The 18,347-nt window shown below is 36.9% G+C and overlaps 2 protein-coding genes across 4 annotated transcripts; both read right to left on the bottom strand.

Moving 5' to 3' along the window:
• Positions 1-2,119: 2,119 nt before the first annotated feature.
• On the bottom strand, positions 2,120-11,831 carry arrdc2 (arrestin domain containing 2). 3 transcript variants are annotated; one of them, XM_058791735.1, is made up of 8 exons: positions 11,679-11,831; positions 11,329-11,589; positions 5,817-5,886; positions 5,565-5,712; positions 5,125-5,484; positions 4,882-5,044; positions 4,600-4,772; positions 2,120-3,321 (listed from the first exon to the last, which is right to left on the bottom strand). In XM_058791735.1, exons 2-8 carry the CDS (start codon positions 11,585-11,587, stop codon positions 3,268-3,270), a joined length of 1,227 nt encoding a protein of 408 aa, XP_058647718.1. In that variant the 5' UTR covers positions 11,588-11,589; positions 11,679-11,831; the 3' UTR covers positions 2,120-3,267. The 3 variants fall into 3 exon arrangements, with proteins under 3 accessions (XP_058647718.1, XP_058647717.1, XP_058647716.1); XM_058791734.1 differs by having other exon boundaries at positions 11,329-11,826; XM_058791733.1 differs by lacking the exons at positions 11,329-11,589; positions 11,679-11,831 and adding an exon at positions 6,644-8,986.
• Positions 11,832-12,374: 543 nt separating this feature from the next.
• si:dkey-13m1.5 (uncharacterized) lies at positions 12,375-16,748 on the bottom strand. The gene is made up of 8 exons (XM_058791964.1): positions 16,110-16,748; positions 15,922-16,028; positions 15,748-15,848; positions 15,480-15,604; positions 14,645-14,757; positions 14,383-14,560; positions 13,626-13,714; positions 12,375-13,312 (listed from the first exon to the last, which is right to left on the bottom strand). Exons 1-8 carry the CDS (start codon positions 16,603-16,605, stop codon positions 13,172-13,174), a joined length of 1,350 nt encoding a protein of 449 aa, XP_058647947.1. The 5' UTR covers positions 16,606-16,748; the 3' UTR covers positions 12,375-13,171.
• Between the last annotated feature and the right edge of the window lie 1,599 nt (positions 16,749-18,347).

Genomic DNA, 18,347 nt, shown 5'->3' on the forward strand with positions numbered 1-18,347 from the left:
TTCATAATTAAATTACACATTTTTAATGATTACAGTTAAATTTAGGCTAGTTTGACATTAAATTATGTAACGCCGTTACATGTAACTATTTTCTCCCCAAGACTGCACATCAGCTTAACGGATACAGTCGACTTAAACAAGCTATTAACTTACAGTTTGCGTTCCACTTCGATGCTTGTAATTGTTTTTAAACTTGTCAGACATTCTGTATTCGACCGTTATACCGCCATTCGAATCGCGTTACATTTTTCAGACGTTCGATTTTTAAAACAGCTTATCAAAAGCTGAATTCGCGTTCTGTGAGAACAGTCGCGCACTGCAGGTGCCTATTGTGTAGGATTCATTTGTACATGCTTTTCCAAATGTCTTTACAATCTTTATCAATATTTAATACCTACCTCTGAAACAACCTTTCTTTTCGGCTGACGTCAGCATTCCCTGTTGTTTTAACTCCTCCCATCGAACGACCTCCATCAAATCTAAAGTTCTGATTTAAAAAAACAAAACAAACAAAAAAAACAGGTCGCGCCTATATTTCCGTCATTTAATATCTTCTTGTTTGACCCATTTTAAAGGCGTTTCCTGAAGAAAAAAAAAACAAAGAGAGGTTAAATTAGCAGGTGAATCAGCAGTGCAGGGGATGAAACACTAAACAAACACTCAGGTGTGCTGATACACTGTCTGTTCTAAATAGGCCATGTAGATCTGCAGTCTCATGTGCTTTTGTAAGCCATGAGCTCAAAGGTCTTTACATTATCATAAAAGAAAAACTAAAGAACCTTTGTGATTTGCCTCTGTTTATTATGCAGGTTCTCACCATGTGTTATGTTTCCACGATCAGATGTTCCTGATATTGTGTCATGTTTAAATAATAAAAACTCCTCATGTCTTCCAATAGAAAAGGTGTGTTAATGGCAAAGAACACAGTTCCACAATGCTGTTTATAGACAATTGCCCTTCAGCAAACACTGTTCTTTTGTAAGTGCATCTTTTGTTTGTCTGTGTCATTCCAGGCTAAACCGCTGCATAGGAGTATATTTGTGTCTAAAATAGAGCCGTCAGTATCATCAATCTAAAGCATGAAAACATGAGAAAGTTTCTTAATGTTGCGTGACGATAAACTTGTGACGGCAGCTTTGACTTGCAAGAGAATGGGAACTCCAGTCACCAAACAGTGATCATTTGCTGAGTTCTTGTTCCTGTTTCAGTTGTTCATGCACACTGTAAAAAAAAATCAAAAGATGAGAAAACTTAAAAGTTTAAGGCAACTAACTTCAGCAGATTTATTAACTTATTTTTGAAGGTGATTGAGTTCTCAACTTTTTGTTGTATAAACTGAATACAAGAAGTTGAGAAAACTCCAAAAAAAGCTGGTTGCCTTAAACTTTTAAGTTTTCTCAACTTTTGATTTTGTACAGTGTATACAGTGATAAAATAAAAACCCTGCGGGGTGTACTAATGAAAAAAATTACATTCCTCTAAAGTTTATAACATGACCTTAAACAAGTAAAGTCAGGCCTACATTATGCTGGTGCAAGTTTGTGTGTGAGATTTTAAAATGATGATACAAATGAAATATATAAATAGGGCCTATACTATGTCGTTATATTTATTATATTAACATGTTAAGCATTATTTCTTAATGACAGTTATGATTACCTGTTATATCAAAAATGAAGATTCATAATACATTATCTAACTTTGGTCCCACATAAGTTTTCTTTTTCTCATGAGGTTCAAATTTGAATAAGTTTTCTTTAGAACTGATTTTATAAGAATGGAAGCATTTCAGAAAACAGCACAGGAGGAAAAAGGACACTCGGTGCCTTAGGCTCCACTTATGTTATATATAGTAAAAGCACAACCCCCGGGACTCTTTTGCCATTCTCATGGATGGAAAACAAAGATTTTATGATAAATGCAATTGTATATGAGTTAGGAGCTCTTGAGGCACTTTACAAGTATTCTCAACTTTTGTTGTTCTAAAAGAAGCTGAAGCACATATGTTGCGTAACCCTTTCCTTTGCATAACTGTAACATTATGAATAATATTATAAATAATTAAATATGCCATTATGAATATAACTTTTTCCAAAATCATATGAAATAAAACACCATGTTCAAGTGCATCATTTTTCCTTTTTATTTACTTAAAAGTGATTAACAAAAAATATGCTTGTCACAAATTTCAACAACAACAAAAATCTATAAAATACATTCATTCAAAATGAGTGCCATAAACAATCATTGTGTTTAAACCTGAAGGTACACTTTCTTATAATCTGGAAATGAAGCAAGTCTGTGGTATTTTTGGAATGTGTGTAAGGACACTTCAGGGAGTCGCAACACTAGGAAAGCTTAACGTGACAATCCCTGTAGTCGTTCAGCGTTTCGTCTAAAACAACAAAAAAGGCACCTTGGGTACACATGGCTTTGTAATTTCTCCCATTACTTTGTAAAGCTAACCATCAAGGGCTGCTCGAGCCCTGCATTACATGCATTACCTCAAGTCACAGTCAAAACCGACAAAGAAAAACAACGGTTTTGCTCAAAAGATATCCGTGGATTACATTCAGCGAGACATTAAGACCTTCCAGGTCACAGACTCAACTTCTGTCGAGCCAGATGAAACTTATACCAACATAAGATCCACTCCAAAAGGGGGGAAAAAGATTTTCTACTTCCAGGATTTGCAATTTCCCCCTTAAAGCTCTAGTTTTTCCCTTTTGCATAGAATTACCCGTTCACATGAACGTTACTCCGATCTCTTTGGCTAAAACCAACATCAAAAGATGCGTACATGATGACAGTTTCGGGAGAGGACAACATCACACGCCTGCTAACATCTAAGGTGGCAGACTGCAGCTGGTTAAGAGGGACTCAGCCCTCGTTCACAGCAAAATAAGGCACTATGGGTAGCATCTCTGAATGGCTTCTCACCCATAATTCTCTAGTGATCATGCCCAGAATTCCCTGATTCTACGTACAATCGTTTGAGGCACAGACCAGAGTCTGATCGCTCTTTGGGACACAAACGTGGGCAGAACCTTTGTTCGCCCCGGTACTGAATGTCCTCTTTGTTTGATGAAAGCACTCGCCCTCGCCTAGTCCAGACATCTCCTCCTCTCTCGGCCCCGCTGCTGGAAGCACAGATGCGAACGGCACGAACGAGGAACAAGTGCCAATCTCAGTCTCAGAGAGACATCCAGGAGAATTAAATCTCAGCTTTTGTTTCAAACATCAGGTGATGCTCAGCTGGCAGAGAGTTCAACAGGTCATGCAGCGAGGACGCATGGTGATGGGCTGAGGGTTTGGGTCCACCTGAAAAGACAGAGAGAGAGAAAAAAAAAAAAACTGATCAGAACATTTCCCATTTTGGTACTTTTCAAACATACCAGATTCATTTATTAGTGATTTGCGGAGAGCAGGGAAAGAATCAAATCTTTATCAGCAGGACGAAACTCGTCCTTTGGTCATTTGTTATTGATGTAAAAGGCTGCACATTCAAACTCAGTATTTCAATGGAAATCCATCAGCACCTTTGTAGTTGCAGGCCAAATTGGGAAGATGCCAATTCTGTGCAACTGTGTTTTGTAAAATCATAATAGAATTTCATGTTTGAAGACCGTTTCTAAATAAAAGTAAAAATAAAAATTCTGAGTTAAAGATGCTGTTGTAAGAAAGTGTCGCAATTGCGATGCTAAAAATCACATTGTACCATTGGGAGATACAGGCCTGGTTTCACAGACTGGGCTTAGATTAAACCAGGATTAGGACATAGTTCAATTAGGACATTTAAGCCATTTTTATAAACGTGCTTTAGAAAAAACATTACTGGTGTACACTGATATATTTTAAGATCAGTCAGTGCAAGTTTCTTTCAGTTGAAACAGCTCAGAATTGCATTTTATTCTGGGACTAGGCTTAAGCCTTGTTTGGGAAAGTCTCAAATCGCAATTATGATACATATACAGTTATAGAAAAGAAAAGTCATAAGACATATAAAGTTGCAAAGTAAAAAGTGACAATGTGAGTTAAAAAAAAAAAAGAAAAAAAGGGGGTAGAAACAAGCCTCCAAATTTTATTTTATTTTATTTTTTTTTTTTATTAAACAGTTTTTCCTGCCTGTTCGGATTTAAACATCTATGATGCAATTGTGATTTTAAATCACATTGTACAAATGAGAGATATAAAGTTGCAAATTCAAGAGGTTGTAATTATGATACATAACCTGCAATTATTGAAAAGAACATCATAAGACAAACTTATAAGATAAAAAGTGATATTTAGAAACGTATTTTAACTTTCTATTTTTTTTTTTTTACTCTGAAGCAGAAACGGGCTTCCAAACATTTTTTGGGCCTCTTCTGAAGTAAAAGACTAGGTTTTGGGATTGCATATTACACATATTATGCAATATTACATTTTAAATGCATATTATACAACATGCATATTTACTTTTTGAACTCTGGGTTGAAACGGGCTTCCAAACAGTTTCGTTTTTTGTTCGGTAAACATGTAAAAATCTTGGTCCTGACTGACAAAACCAGTTGAAAACCTCTGTCTAATACATAACTACGGTTTTGCATGTCTACTCACCTCGCTGTACACCGGAGGCGGGCGTAATCTGAACTCCTGCACGCAGGCCATGAGGGAGCACTCCTGCACGCCGCTGAGATCTTCCTCAGGTTGGACTGCTGTGGAGTTTTGGACCGCTGTGGAGTTTTGGACCGCTTCCTCATCTGACACAACAGAGCTGTAATCTGGAGGAGCTGTGGTTAAAAAACAAAGGAGAGTCAAAGTGAGCGACACATTTCACAGTATGACGTCGCTCTCAGGCTGATGAAAGAGAACGAAACCCAGGGTTGGGCAGAAACGTACGCTCAGGCTGCTCAGGGATGGCCATGCGAAGCCACTCCATGTTCACGCTGTACTGGCTGCTGACGCTAGACGTGCGACTGCCAAACGGATGCAAAGGGATGGTGCCCATAACCAAAGGAAGCTCCAGGGAAAGTTTGGACGTCCCAGGAACATCAACGCACACCTATGAAAACACAAAGTCATGTTAAGTAAAATCATTCTAGCAGCTTTACTGGTTTAGTAGCTCAAAGTACTCAAACTCACCCTGAGCATGTATTCCACTTTAATGATGCGACACTGCAGGATAGAGGGTCCGACTGGGGGGATTTTGATGGCACGGCCATGCCATGTTTCTCTACGGCGTGCACCAACTATGTCCCCGCACAAAGTTGCCACCACGGCCCTCTTCTGTTTCATGGTTCCCCTTGCGATGAAGGTCTGCGTCTGGGTTATGTAAGCTTTCGGCATCACGGAGCGAGACGTGGAGTTATCAAATTCAGCGAAGACTGGAATCACTTCACCCGGCGTGTAGCCCTTGCGGTCGATCTTTGCGGTGATCGACACCTGACCGCAGTTGCGGTACCAGATGCGTGCCATCTTCTCTTTGGTTCCAGCTTGAGGTGCCTGAAGATAAAAACTCTGATTTAGTGTGCACAAAACCACAAACCGAAAATAACAACGCGACAGCCGTTCTGAGCTCCTACCAGCAAACTTGGTGTGTTGATGTCAATGGGCTCGATAACGGTGAACTCTTTCTTGATCTTCTTGACGGTGGCCCATGGGCGATGCAGCTTAACCTTCACCCAGTATCGAATGCTGCCGTGCTTGCCTTCAAAAGATGTCACTAGAGTTCTGAAAGACAAAACACTTACATTAACCCTCATATCCTTGCAAAACTTTCCAAATAAAGCTCACTGATAACATTTTATGAGACTAATAAAGCAAGCGGCGCTTACTCCTCTGGCAGCTGGAAACTGAAAGGGTACTCATGTCTCCCAGCAGACAGGACCGTCAGCTCACCGTTATCTGGAGGGGAAGAAAGGTAAAGAAACATGATTGCACCAACAAATCATAAACACAACGATAAGGGCAGTAATGTCAGAACTGCATGATGATATAACACAAAACAACATCAACTGCTGACATCACTAAGGAATATTTTTATCTAGTTCATTCAAAACCTTTCGGTCATTTAACCCCAGCCTCTTGAATACTAACTGAATTGGTTTATTCAGCAGCAATTAAACATTGCTCACCTTAATAGTCATTTACACATTAACTAAACTGCTGGTGTGAAGGTACAAATTAAACACAAAAATGATGCAAAATGAAGAGCCCTTACTAACTAAAAACTGCTGTTTACAAAAAGAATGTAGCATATCAGATGAGCGAGTCATTTGAGTCAAATACGTTCAATTAATCGCATAGATAAGCGATTCTTTATCGAGTTCAGTTCTTTTGAATCAATGGACTTGTAGAATGATTAACATTAAGTGAAAGATAATAACACACAAAGCATGCATGCTGCTGCTGCTTTTTCTTAGCTTCAATCAATTTTCACTTTCATTATACTGAAAAGAGCAGACAGCAGGCTGTGTTTATTTTTAAAGTCAAGTGAGAAAGCAAGTCTGGTTTAGATCGACATGAGGGAGAATAACAACACAAATGTTTTTATTTTTGGGTGAAGTCCTAGAAGGGTCGACTCAATCAGCTTGACTGAAAGGCGAAAACAAGTTTGAACATCTTCTAGTGAGGCAGCCCACTCTGGCTGCGAATGACTGACCTGCCTGCAGCAGAACTTCTCTGCGGTTTAGGTACTCCACTTCATCGCTGTAGTTCTGCGTGTAAGCCGTGCTGGACCCGGCGCTGCGAGACTCGGTCCAGTGGACTTTAGCGAAGCCTTCTGCATGCAACTTCAGCGACTCCACTTTAATCTCCGCCGAGAGCTCGAGCACAACCTTCCCTGAGACAACATCTCCGCTGCTGAACACCGGAGGACAGTCCAACTCCGGAGAATCAAACATTATATCGAGCTTTTTTAGCTTGTCGAAAATCATCTTTGGTCCTGCCCAAGTGCAGTCCTTGAAGTAGGTCTAATTCAGAAGTGCGAAGTCAAACAAAGAGCGAGAGCGTGCATTCAAGTGCAAGGAAGCTGCTCTTGCTTCAGGTTCAAAACAAAACTGAAGCTGTGCATGTTCCCTGATCGGCATTTAACTCGTGTGGGCGGTCTTACTGATTTTATTATGTAAGGCCGAGTCGCTGCCTGCTCATAAACATCTTAACTGGGTGTGGATGGAGAGCTCGGATGATTGATGCTTACAGGTTCTTAGACAAAAACAAGCTGACTGAGCATGCCCAAAGCAGAGGAACCTCCCCGTGAAGAAGTTGAGCAAAACAAAAAACGGGATCGTTCTGTGCCGTTGTGCTACTTTCCTTCAGTCACTTTTCTGAAAGATGCGCAAATGCGAACTTCCTTTGCATGATAGCTACATAAACAAACGCTTAAAGCCATTTCAGTCAAACATCTGCAGCGGCACTGCAGAACGAGTGTGAACTGCCAAAAGCATTAAGGTGGTCAAATAAAAGTGCAAAAGCGCTTTTCTCAGACTTTTATGACCAAAACAACTTGCTTCTTTGTTAGCAGCCAAGTAAAGTTCACGCATCGCCCTCGCGCGGTGGATTCGCTTCAACAGTGTAGCGCCTCGCGCATTTGTTAGTGTGCTTCCTTCTCCCTCTAGTGGCTCAACGCTGAATTACAACGTGAGGACTGTCACGTCTGATTTATAACTTCTTATTATAATATTTTATCTAGATGTATGATTTATTTTATGTTTAGATGCACATTTAGCTAATTTAGGTTAATAGAAACAAATAAACCCAGTGTAAACTTGTAGGATGGATACCTCACTAATCCCAGAGCACATTTGTTATCTTATTTTTCCTCTAGTGTGAGAAGTCACATGGCTGGTTTTAGACTGGTTACTTATCTACATTAAAAAAATGGCATAATGTATAGCCTATCACATGAAGGCTGAGTCTGTCTAAAATTACAGTCAATATTCCATTTAAATTTAAAATATAATTTAAAAATAGCCTGTTGGAGTTTATGCATTCACATAAAAACATATTATTTAGTCTAATTACTGTTGTTATTATTATTTATTACATTAATTAATCAGATGATTTAGTTCATAAATAACCCACACGTTAATGCGGTGGCCAAAAATTTAAGAGGGGTGCACAGAGAGTAAGCCTTCACATTGTTAATAATAAGTTTGAGCGTTTTATATAAGTATTTACAGTGGGAGAATCGTGCGTTATTTGTTGACAAAGCATTATTTAAAAAAAAAAAAAAAAAGTATTTACGTAATGCCGTTTGTCAAAGAAACGATACTGACCATGCTGAAAATAATCATAATCGTGACAAATATTAGAGAAATTAAGCCAATAATGTCTATGCCAGCATCTTGCGAATCAAAACAAACATTTACTTCAATTACGGTTGAACTCGCACTAACATTAATAGCCACATGGTGGCGCTTGATAGCGCTTCAAGCCCCGCCCACTAGAGGGGGAGCTGGAGCTCTAGCTCCTCCCATTTGGCTCTGTCAAGTCACAAGCTGTTTATTTAGATAATGATAAGAAAGCCTGTCCATGCGATTTCTTAAACTGACACTGCGGTATGCAGTAACACGCACCAAAACGGTGTATCGCTCTGTTTTGACACAAGAACCACAACAATTGGACAAAACTTTAAAATAGCCAAATATTGGCCAGTCCAATCCAAGCCTTCACAAAGATGAACGGACATCAGCCAGTGTCTGAATCATACTCTTCATTGTCAGTTGTGATATCTGACAAAACATTGGCTGTGATGGCAGATGTTTCATCTGTCCGCAGCCTCATTTCTCTTTATCACTGAAGAAAGAAAAGTCTGTTTGCATTCTGATAGCCTTTTATAACTTGGGGGGAGGATGTCAATGCTATAAGTTAAAGAAAAACATATTTGACAAAAATTATTTACTTATCTTTCTCTCATTACTCTAAATAAATCACAAATTATTTAATAACTACAAAAAAAATTACAATTAATTGAATATTAATTAACAATGTGTCAAAAGGACTCTGTTTTTTAAATTTAAATACACTGTATGGGTCAAAATTATAGATTTTCTTTTATGCCAAAAATCATTAGTATATTAAGTAAAGATCATATTCCATGAAGATATTTAGTAAATTTACTACTGTAAATATATCAAAATGTCGTTTTTGATTAGTAATATGCATTGCTAAGAATTCATTTGGACAATTTTAAAGGCGTTTTTCTCAATATTTAGATTTTTTTGCTCCCTCAGATTCCAGATTTTCAAATAGTTGAATCTCGGCCAAATATTGTCCGATCCTAACAAACCATACATCAATGGAAAGCTTATTTATTCCGCCTTCAGATGATGTACAAATCTCAATTTCGAAAAATTGACACTTAAGACTGGTTTTGTGGTCCAGGGTCACACACACATATATATATATATATATATATATGTATATATATATATATATATATATATATATATATATATATATATATATATATTGTTGAGAGGATCGATTTTGTCCTCTAAGGACAGGACAAAATCGGCATTTTAAGGTTGAAACATATATTTGATGTATTTAAACCTGCTACTTTGCATGCTAGATAATAGTTTACCAGACACACATCTCATAACAACAAAACAGTATTGGGACACCATATTGTACTGCATTTACAGAAACTGCCAATTACTGCTGCAAAGTGTTGAAATCAACTAGTAGGTCATAACATCTATAACTATCACATTATAGTATGTTTTTAGAGCAGTAACACAACCTGATAACCTGTAAATCTACTTCCTATTAACGTCAATCCAAACGTGCCTTTATTTAATTTTAATGACAATAGCTGAGCTTTTATCGCCTTGGTGAGAAGCATTTGGCTTGTGAAGTGCAGTTCCTCGTGTGTATTTCACCTAAACAGATGAATGATTAAACAGATCACACGTTTGCTCAGCGTTATCACTCCTGTGCCAGCTGTCAAAGGTCAGGAAGAAGCCAGTCATTAGTGAAACTACTGCATGACCACTCTTAAAGGGGCAGTTCACCATTTTGTAGTGATTTACTCTCCCTCATATTATTCCAAACCTGCATGACTTTCTTTCTTTGTCATTTTTTGTATTCATAATGAATGGTGACTGAAGATGTGAAACCTCGAAAAGGGCATAAATATCACTGCAAAAATGGTCCTCACAGGCTAAATAAGCCTTCAGGAGCCGTATGATAAGATAATAAGGAAACTCACCATTATGTTATGCACATCATTACTGATAATATTGATATCTGCCCTAACTCAATGATGATTCCTAAACATAAAAACTTTGTCCGCTTAGTGAATGAAAAGTATACAAAACCGATATGAATGACGCATTCACAATTCAGACTGATACAACTAAAAAAAAAAAAGTCTTACAAACCAAAAGTTTTTGTTTTTTACATAAAGCTACTAAACGGATTCAGAGGATTTGGAATATTCTGCCCTCAAGGATTTTATTATGATCTATACATAGTGAGTTACCATTCACTGCAAGTTCATCGAAAAGATCAATTGGGATATTCTTCATAATTTCTCTTTTTGTGATGCACAGACCCATACAACAAAAAATATATTTCAAATATATGGTTTAAATAAATTTCAAAATAAAAAAACATGCCAAAAATATATTTGTTAATATGCTTTAAAATGTATTTCTGTGAATATTTTTACATATATTATTTATATATGTGACCCTGGACCACAAAACCAGTCTTAAGTCGCTGGGATATATTTGTAGCAATTGTCAAAAATACATTGTATGGGTCAAAATTATCAATTTTTATTGTATGCCAAAAATCATTAGGATATTAAGTAAAGATCATGTTCCATGAAGATATTTTGTAAACGTATTACCGTAAATATATCAAAATATATGAAATTATAAGAACTTCATTTGGACAATTTTAAAGGCAATTTTCTCAATATTATCAATAATTTTTTTGCACCCTCAGATTCCAGATATTAATCTGACGGCCTATATTCTTATAAATATATATATATATATATATTTTAAAATATATATTTGCCCTCCATATATTTCAATCCTATATTTAGCCAAAATATAGGCTACTGTAAAATTGGAAAGTTTTTTTTTTTTTTGCCTCTGAAATACATTTTAAAATATAATTTGGTATATGAATCTAGAACTACAACTATATATTTTGCATACATTTAAAACATATTTTGGCCAGAAATTATACACACACATATATACACAATATAACACACACACACATACATACGCATTGCTATATGGGGAAATAAACTCAAACGGTTTCTTATTTTTTGAGTGAACCATCGCTTTAAATATTTAATGAGCTGATCAATCCGTGCAAACCCACCTCGGATAAGGTGCCGTCTCTTCCTGAAGTAAGTGATCTTGGATATGTAGTCGTTATAGACGGTGTTCACGCCGACGCTGCGGTTTTCCAGCCAGTGGGCTGTAGCGACCCCGCGTCCCAGGACCCCCAGGGCTCGGACTCTGAGTTCCCGGTTGAGCTCCAGGATCACCACGCCAGTGATCACCTCTCCACTGCTGTACACAGCATCCTCCGGACCGTCCAGCTCAAGGGCTAAGAGTTTGACGCTTTGGAAAGCCATTACTGTGATCCCCAAAATACAGAGTTTAAGTCATATAAATAATCAGTTTGTGCATCACTTATGATAAGAGGCTATTTTAACTCATCCATACCAGGTGCAAGCACAGCGCTCAATAAAAACGTCGTTAAACCTTCAGGTTTAAATAGGTAGAAGGTTATTAAGTTACGTAGGTGACATTACAACAAGGTCAAAAAGAAGACGAACGCACATTTGACTTTTAAAACCCACAAACTGCGTGCAAGATAAAGTCACAACAACAGCGTACAAGTTAAATGAATTCTGTTGTTTAGAGACCGCCCACTTTCGATTGTGCACCAATAGGAAGCAGAACACGCCCTTTTAAATTGTAGCCACGCTCACTGGCTGCTGTAAATATGGCTTCGAGTTCATAACGGGCCAGTTTCTTGCGTTTTCTGAAGCTATGGGAAAGCAACAGCCTAATGTTACTTTGAGATACCTTTTCTTGCTGTATGTAATGTAACATGTTCTATTGTTCATTGTTGTGCCGGGATAAAGTGGAATCCAAAAGAAAAGAATATAGGCTATATATATATATATATATATCATAACGTTATCACAATTTTGGACCCCACCATACACATTTACAGCATGATAATGACAGTATTCCTAATTCAGTGAACTTGCAAAAAAAAAAAAATTAACATGAGACAAATCATAGGAAAAACCAATCTAAATATCACTAAAATGAAATAGGCTACTGAACTTGTGTATGCATACACACCAAATAGCTGAAGTTCAAGGTTGCAACTTGTGTTTGTTTTGAGTGTGAGAAAGCGAGATCCCAGTTAGACGTGGCACCATTACCTCGACAGATGATCTGATAACACACAGGCTCTGGTTAAATACTGTGCAGAGGATCATGCCACTTTCCCTGCACAAACACAGACCTGCATGGAGGCTCTTCACTGGCAGACAGCAGCACGTTTAACTGGAAAACCTCTGCCACTGTTCTATGATATTTTGCACATGCATTGGTCTATATGCCTATCAGTGCCTTCTGACACACTTCTTGTAGTCATTACCACTGTGAGCTCCAGATCGCCATTTAACCTTGAATTTCCCCACACACACTTTTGATCTGTAAATAGGACGTGTTCTGTTGTCATAACACGCCTCAAAGCCTCTTTTATGCTGATAAAAACTTTTCACACTCGTGGTTATAGAGGTAATGACGCTGTGTGCCAAATTCTGGACTTCCAACATGACATGAATTTGACAGGACATACATATACGCAATGCTTTGAAACATCCATGCTTTTTTAATATTTCAGTCAAGAAGTCAAAAAGTCAAACACAAAAAAGGTCTGCACTCTAAACAAACGTGCGTCCTTTTTAAGCCAGTCTATGCATATTTGTCATTTAACGTTATCAACAATATCAAATCCATCATAAAATAATTAGAAATAGTAATTGTTCCTATTTGTTATTACTGTATGGTAGAGTTGAGTTGGATTTTGGAGTTGAGTTGATTATGCATGAACAACACACTAAAGAAGGCTTTCAGCCAGAAAATGACATTTGTTTAGAGTAGAGAGCTTTTTTGTGATTTGGACATTTTTCAACTCAAAACGGCATATGGCTGATGTGTTGAAGAAGTGGCTTTTCCAGGAATGCCTTGCAGTAGGGTTTGGGAACAATCACTTTGTTGTGGGTTGTCCTGAAGTCATGTTCACTGTGCCAGGGCCTGATACAGCTGTCTTTAACCTTGAAAGAGATTAGAGTAAGGTCAAGATCAGTTTTAAAACTTATATGGGCTCTTAAACTCAAATAACTGGTCATTGAGCAACTATTATACAGCACAACCCCTAAAAATGGGAGAATTGTTGATATATATTTGGTAGCACCAGGCAAAATTGCTTTTAAGTAAACTACTTGTCCGCTATTTATCACATGGTTTCAAGCAAACTTTGGCACCACCAGCCAAGGCCCAGCTCACAGACCAATGTCTATGTTTACTTCTCAAGGACTGGAGAATAAATGGGAAACCAGGGAGATAGGTGAAATGTAAATAGCTTACCTGCTGAAGCTGGCTAGGGCTCATTTTCTGTCTTTTAGAGTTCAGGGGGACAAAATCTTTTTGCATGGTTGCAAGCATCCGATCTGGCTCTTGAAAAAAAAAAAAAGAACAAGATCAGAGAAATATTTGATATTAAATATTACGGAGAAAATTTTAAAAAGAGCTATAAAATTATATATATTTTAATTTTTTTATTTGATATAATTTATGATATTTTTAGAACATATTTTATATATTATTTAAGATATAATATTATTTAAAACATTTATATTATTTTTTTAGAACATATTTTAATATTTTTATGAATTGCATTTAATATTTCTGTGTCAGATGACAAATAAAAAAACAAGAAATAAAATGATTAAAAACTATACAGACATATTTAAAAACAACAAAACTAATAAAAATGACAAAAACATAACAAAATTACAAAAACTTTAACTATCTGAAAATATAAATGAAGTCTAATTCAAAATATTAACAAAACTATCATCTCAATGATACAAAAAACACTGCAGGCAACTTAAAAATGCTCTGCATGTAACATTTTAATTTTATTCCAGTAAACAAAAAAATTATATGACTGAACTAATCTGACAATATTCAAAAGTAATTTTAAGGGTCAGATCAAGCAGAAATAGCGCTTTAAAGCAACAGCCTCCCATATGCTCTTTTAACACCCTAAGGGTGTAAAGTGAAGTAATGTGGGCAGGTCATTTTAGGTGACTTTTCAATTTGAAAATACAGCTCAAAGTACCTTGCTCACACAGCACATGGCTAGGCGGGTAGATCGGAGGCTTGGGACGGACCAACTCTTTTGATGGGAACTGCTCCTGTGTTGTCCTTCCATCTAGATCAGGCCTCCCGAATTTAACATTGCTCAAAGTCCCAATACCGGCTCCATCCACATGCACTGGGAACTGTGAGCGCTTTATCTGAAAAGCAAACATCTCAGTTAGGACAGACATGCATGGTATTGTCTAGATCGTCAAGAAAGAATAAGTTGTAATAGGCCACACCTTTGGGAAGAAGCACTGGTTTGTTGTTGACGGTCTCTCCTTGTTGCCCATCAGTATCTCTCCTTTGAACACAGAGCTGAGAGTCGGGCATCTGCGCTCTAGGTGAATAATGCCTGGTAAAAAACAAACAGTTATTAAAGTCATAGATTGAATGTATCATAATTAGTTCATTTTCCCATTGTGTGATGAATATAAAGCAGAAGCTGAAGGCAGGTTGATGTTTGAGTCTACTTAAAAGTGAAGATTTCAAAGTCAGGAGTATTGAAATGGCACCATCTGCTGTTCATGCTGGGCTTTGACCATTAACATGCCCAAAAAGCCCAGTAAACAGATAAAGCCGACTTTCTGTTTATTGAGAACAGAGCCCAACTTTGCATTGAATGAGAGAGAGAATTAAATAGTTCATGATTTCAAGCTTATAAAACAGAATAAAAAATGAATCATATTAAATGTATTAAATTGTTACATTTAATTTATATATTAAGTTAACACTTTCACTTTCATGCATAGTTCACAACCACTGTACAGCATCGGAAGAAAATTACAATCTCACATCAGTGTCACTGAAATTGAAATTTTGAATCAGTTTAAATTTTTTAAATATTATTTTCCACTTTCATTATAATTTTAGTAATTTTTTTTGTCATTTTTCGAAGTTTATATATATATATATATAAGTCTATTGAGTTATTAATTTTTTTCAGTTTTAGTTATTTTAGTAAGAAATTTTAATGGTTTTAATTTTAGTTTCAGTTGACTATAATAGTATATATAAATAGAGTAATATATAATATATAGACTATAAAAGTACACAGCATACAATTAATGTACATACCTCCTTTATATGCATGAAAATCTTCAAATAAGGCTGTTGTCCATATGTTGTCAGGAACTTCCCGAAGGTTGATGGGCCGAGATTTATTTATCTTAGGAAGCAGAAATTCTTTGAATTCAGCAGAGCTGTTGACAAATACAAAAAAAAAAATTCAGATTCTCCAATATGACTAACTGGAAAGCAGATGTGAAAAAAATGTAATTTACAGACCTTTCTGCTGTGGTGCGATATTAAAAGGTGCAAGTTTTGTGTTTATGCTCCATCATACCTGTGGCCATCCGATTGTCTGAATGAGGTAGAATACATTGTTAGTTTGTCCAGTGTCTTCTCATGATCTCCCATCGCCACAGATGAACACTGAATTTGTTGCTAAAATAAAATACAAAAAGATGTTATTGCACTGCAACATTATTGAAAACACTGCCAAATAATATAAATGTACCTTCTCTTTGGACAGAGGAGGACGAGGAGACCATCTGTACTGGAACTGCTCATGATAACTGGAACGGTATCTGTCCCTTCTGTCCATGATTAGACTTGATCCGACACCTGATTGATACAAATAAGGCATCTTATATCAACTCATAAAAAGCAAAATGTCAATAGACAGTGTGAGTGTACAGTACTGACCTGTTTTTGCCGGCTGCTTTGCTCTGGGGATCCGGGACACTTTATGTTTGATGTAGGAAGCCCTGTAAGTGGGTTCAGGATATTTTCCCTCAGGCTGGCTTATCATGACTGCAGTGATGGGACGAATGATTTTGGCTGTACACATCGGCAGGGGCTTAAACTCGGACTGAGTGGTCTCAAAGTCTCCACAGCTGTCGTCTGAATGCAGTTTGAAGTTGGTGCTCAGCATCGTGAGGTGGGTTAGTTTTGGCTGCGTGACAGCAGCTGGTGGACGCGGTGGGAAGGACAGCGCTGTCTCTGTCTGGTGCTTTTTCCCCAGGTAATTCTGGTCTCTGTGCTGGAAGTCTGGTGAGACAGGCTGAAGGATGAGATCTCGTTTAGACACGACGGTGGTGGTGTCTGCTACTTTAAAGTGCCTCTTGTTAGTTGTCGTATACATGTCGTCCGTTCCATCCAAAAATGGTAAATTTGAGATTCTGGAGAAAAGCATCTTCATAGCTTCGTGAGCAAGTAAAGCAGGTTGTAAACAGCACAAATGTGCGGTTAAATTTGCTTGAAGCTTCTAATCTGTCTTCTCGAAGCGATCAGGGCTTTTAAAAGTAAAAAGAACAAAAGGAACGTAACGTGTGTGGTGTCATAATGAGGCTGCGACGCGCGCGCGTCAAACATTCCGCCGATATCGTTTGAATATATACAATATGGCGAGTAACACATGCTATTTTACATTGTGATATATGCTTGCGTTTTTTTTATACATAAAATAATAAGCATTATTTTGATTACCTAGTTTTATAGCTAAAAAAATTGTTTAGTTGATTGAGACAAATTTATTAACTAAAAACATCACCCTGCTGAAGAAAAAAAAACAATAGAGCCCTGCCCAAAACACAATAGAAAATGTAATGTTTTAATGGGAATTGTATTGGTTTTACTAGAAACTATAATGGTGTCTACTGGTATGTGATGGATTCTATTGGTGGGATGTTAAATCCTATTGGAAAAATGCCCAAAACACACTACAAAAAGGAATTTTGTAATGGTTTTACTGGAAAAAAAAAGCTAATGGTTTATAATGGTATTTTAATGGAAACCATTGGAATTTCTGTGATGGTTTCTATTGGGCTTCTATTGTTTTTTAGGTTTTTTTTTAGCAGGGCATAAACCCGTCTTTTTAGGCAAGAACCAGATATAGGTGTCATGTAGGCTAATAAAATATTTTTAATGGGACTGAATTTGTGTTTAACGTGATTACAATTTAATAAAAACATTAGAAATTGATCATTCATAACGTTTCATTTCCACGGCGAATAAAGAAAGTGAGCGAAGAACATTATCATTAACTTTGATCTATCGCGAGTTTAAGCGCTCCCAAAAAAGCAGAACTATGGTTATAATCTCTGAAGCTGTCTACACTGTGAAATGAATGTTACATTATACGTGCCTCTGCGCTTTGAGTTTATGATGAGAGAATTCATGAGGATCTGAAATTCAGTCAGCGAGCGCGCACTCAACAAAACTGAGTTTCAGCGATGACTCATCTGAACGCCTCTGATTGGCTATTGCATTCCTAAGCGCAACAGAATCGTGTGTGATTGGTTGTAATGCGCAACACTGTAAAAACGCTTTAAAAATTAAATAAAAACGGGGCAAGATCTTAATTTAATGCCGCAATCGACACTTCCCATTCATTTTAACTCTGTTAGCAACAGACATAATAGATTTAATTTATTTGTGCAGGGGCATTTTTGTTCCAAGTCCCCTGGCCATTACACACGCTCTGCCTATGCCCACAAGGATATAATACCAATTAATTTTGTCCTTGTGGGGCCATTTTTTGGTCCCCATGAGGAATCAGCATGTAAAGAATTTTTTAATCTAAAAATGCAGAAAGTTTTGTGGGAGGGTTACGTACCCTAGTGGAAAATAAACAGACCTAAATGTATTTGATATTCATTTATTTCATACTTCAAATACATTTTCATATTTATGTACTTAATAAAATGCCCTGCAATTGTATTTTTAGTATAAATTGGTAAACTTAAAGTCTTCTAAATTGGAACAACTAATTTTAATGCACTTTAATTGTGCGAAGTATTGCTGAAGTCCAATTAAAGACATACTTAGTATATTTGGTTGTGCTAAAGTGGAACTATTGCAAGTATACTTTAGGTACACTTTAAATATTTAGCATTTAAAGACCGATATTATTCAAAGATCATACAATCCTCATCAAAAGTG

The sequence above is a fragment of the Onychostoma macrolepis genome, chromosome 11 (assembly GCF_012432095.1).
Source record: "Onychostoma macrolepis isolate SWU-2019 chromosome 11, ASM1243209v1, whole genome shotgun sequence".
NCBI classification, from domain to species: Eukaryota; Metazoa; Chordata; class Actinopteri; order Cypriniformes; family Cyprinidae; genus Onychostoma; species Onychostoma macrolepis.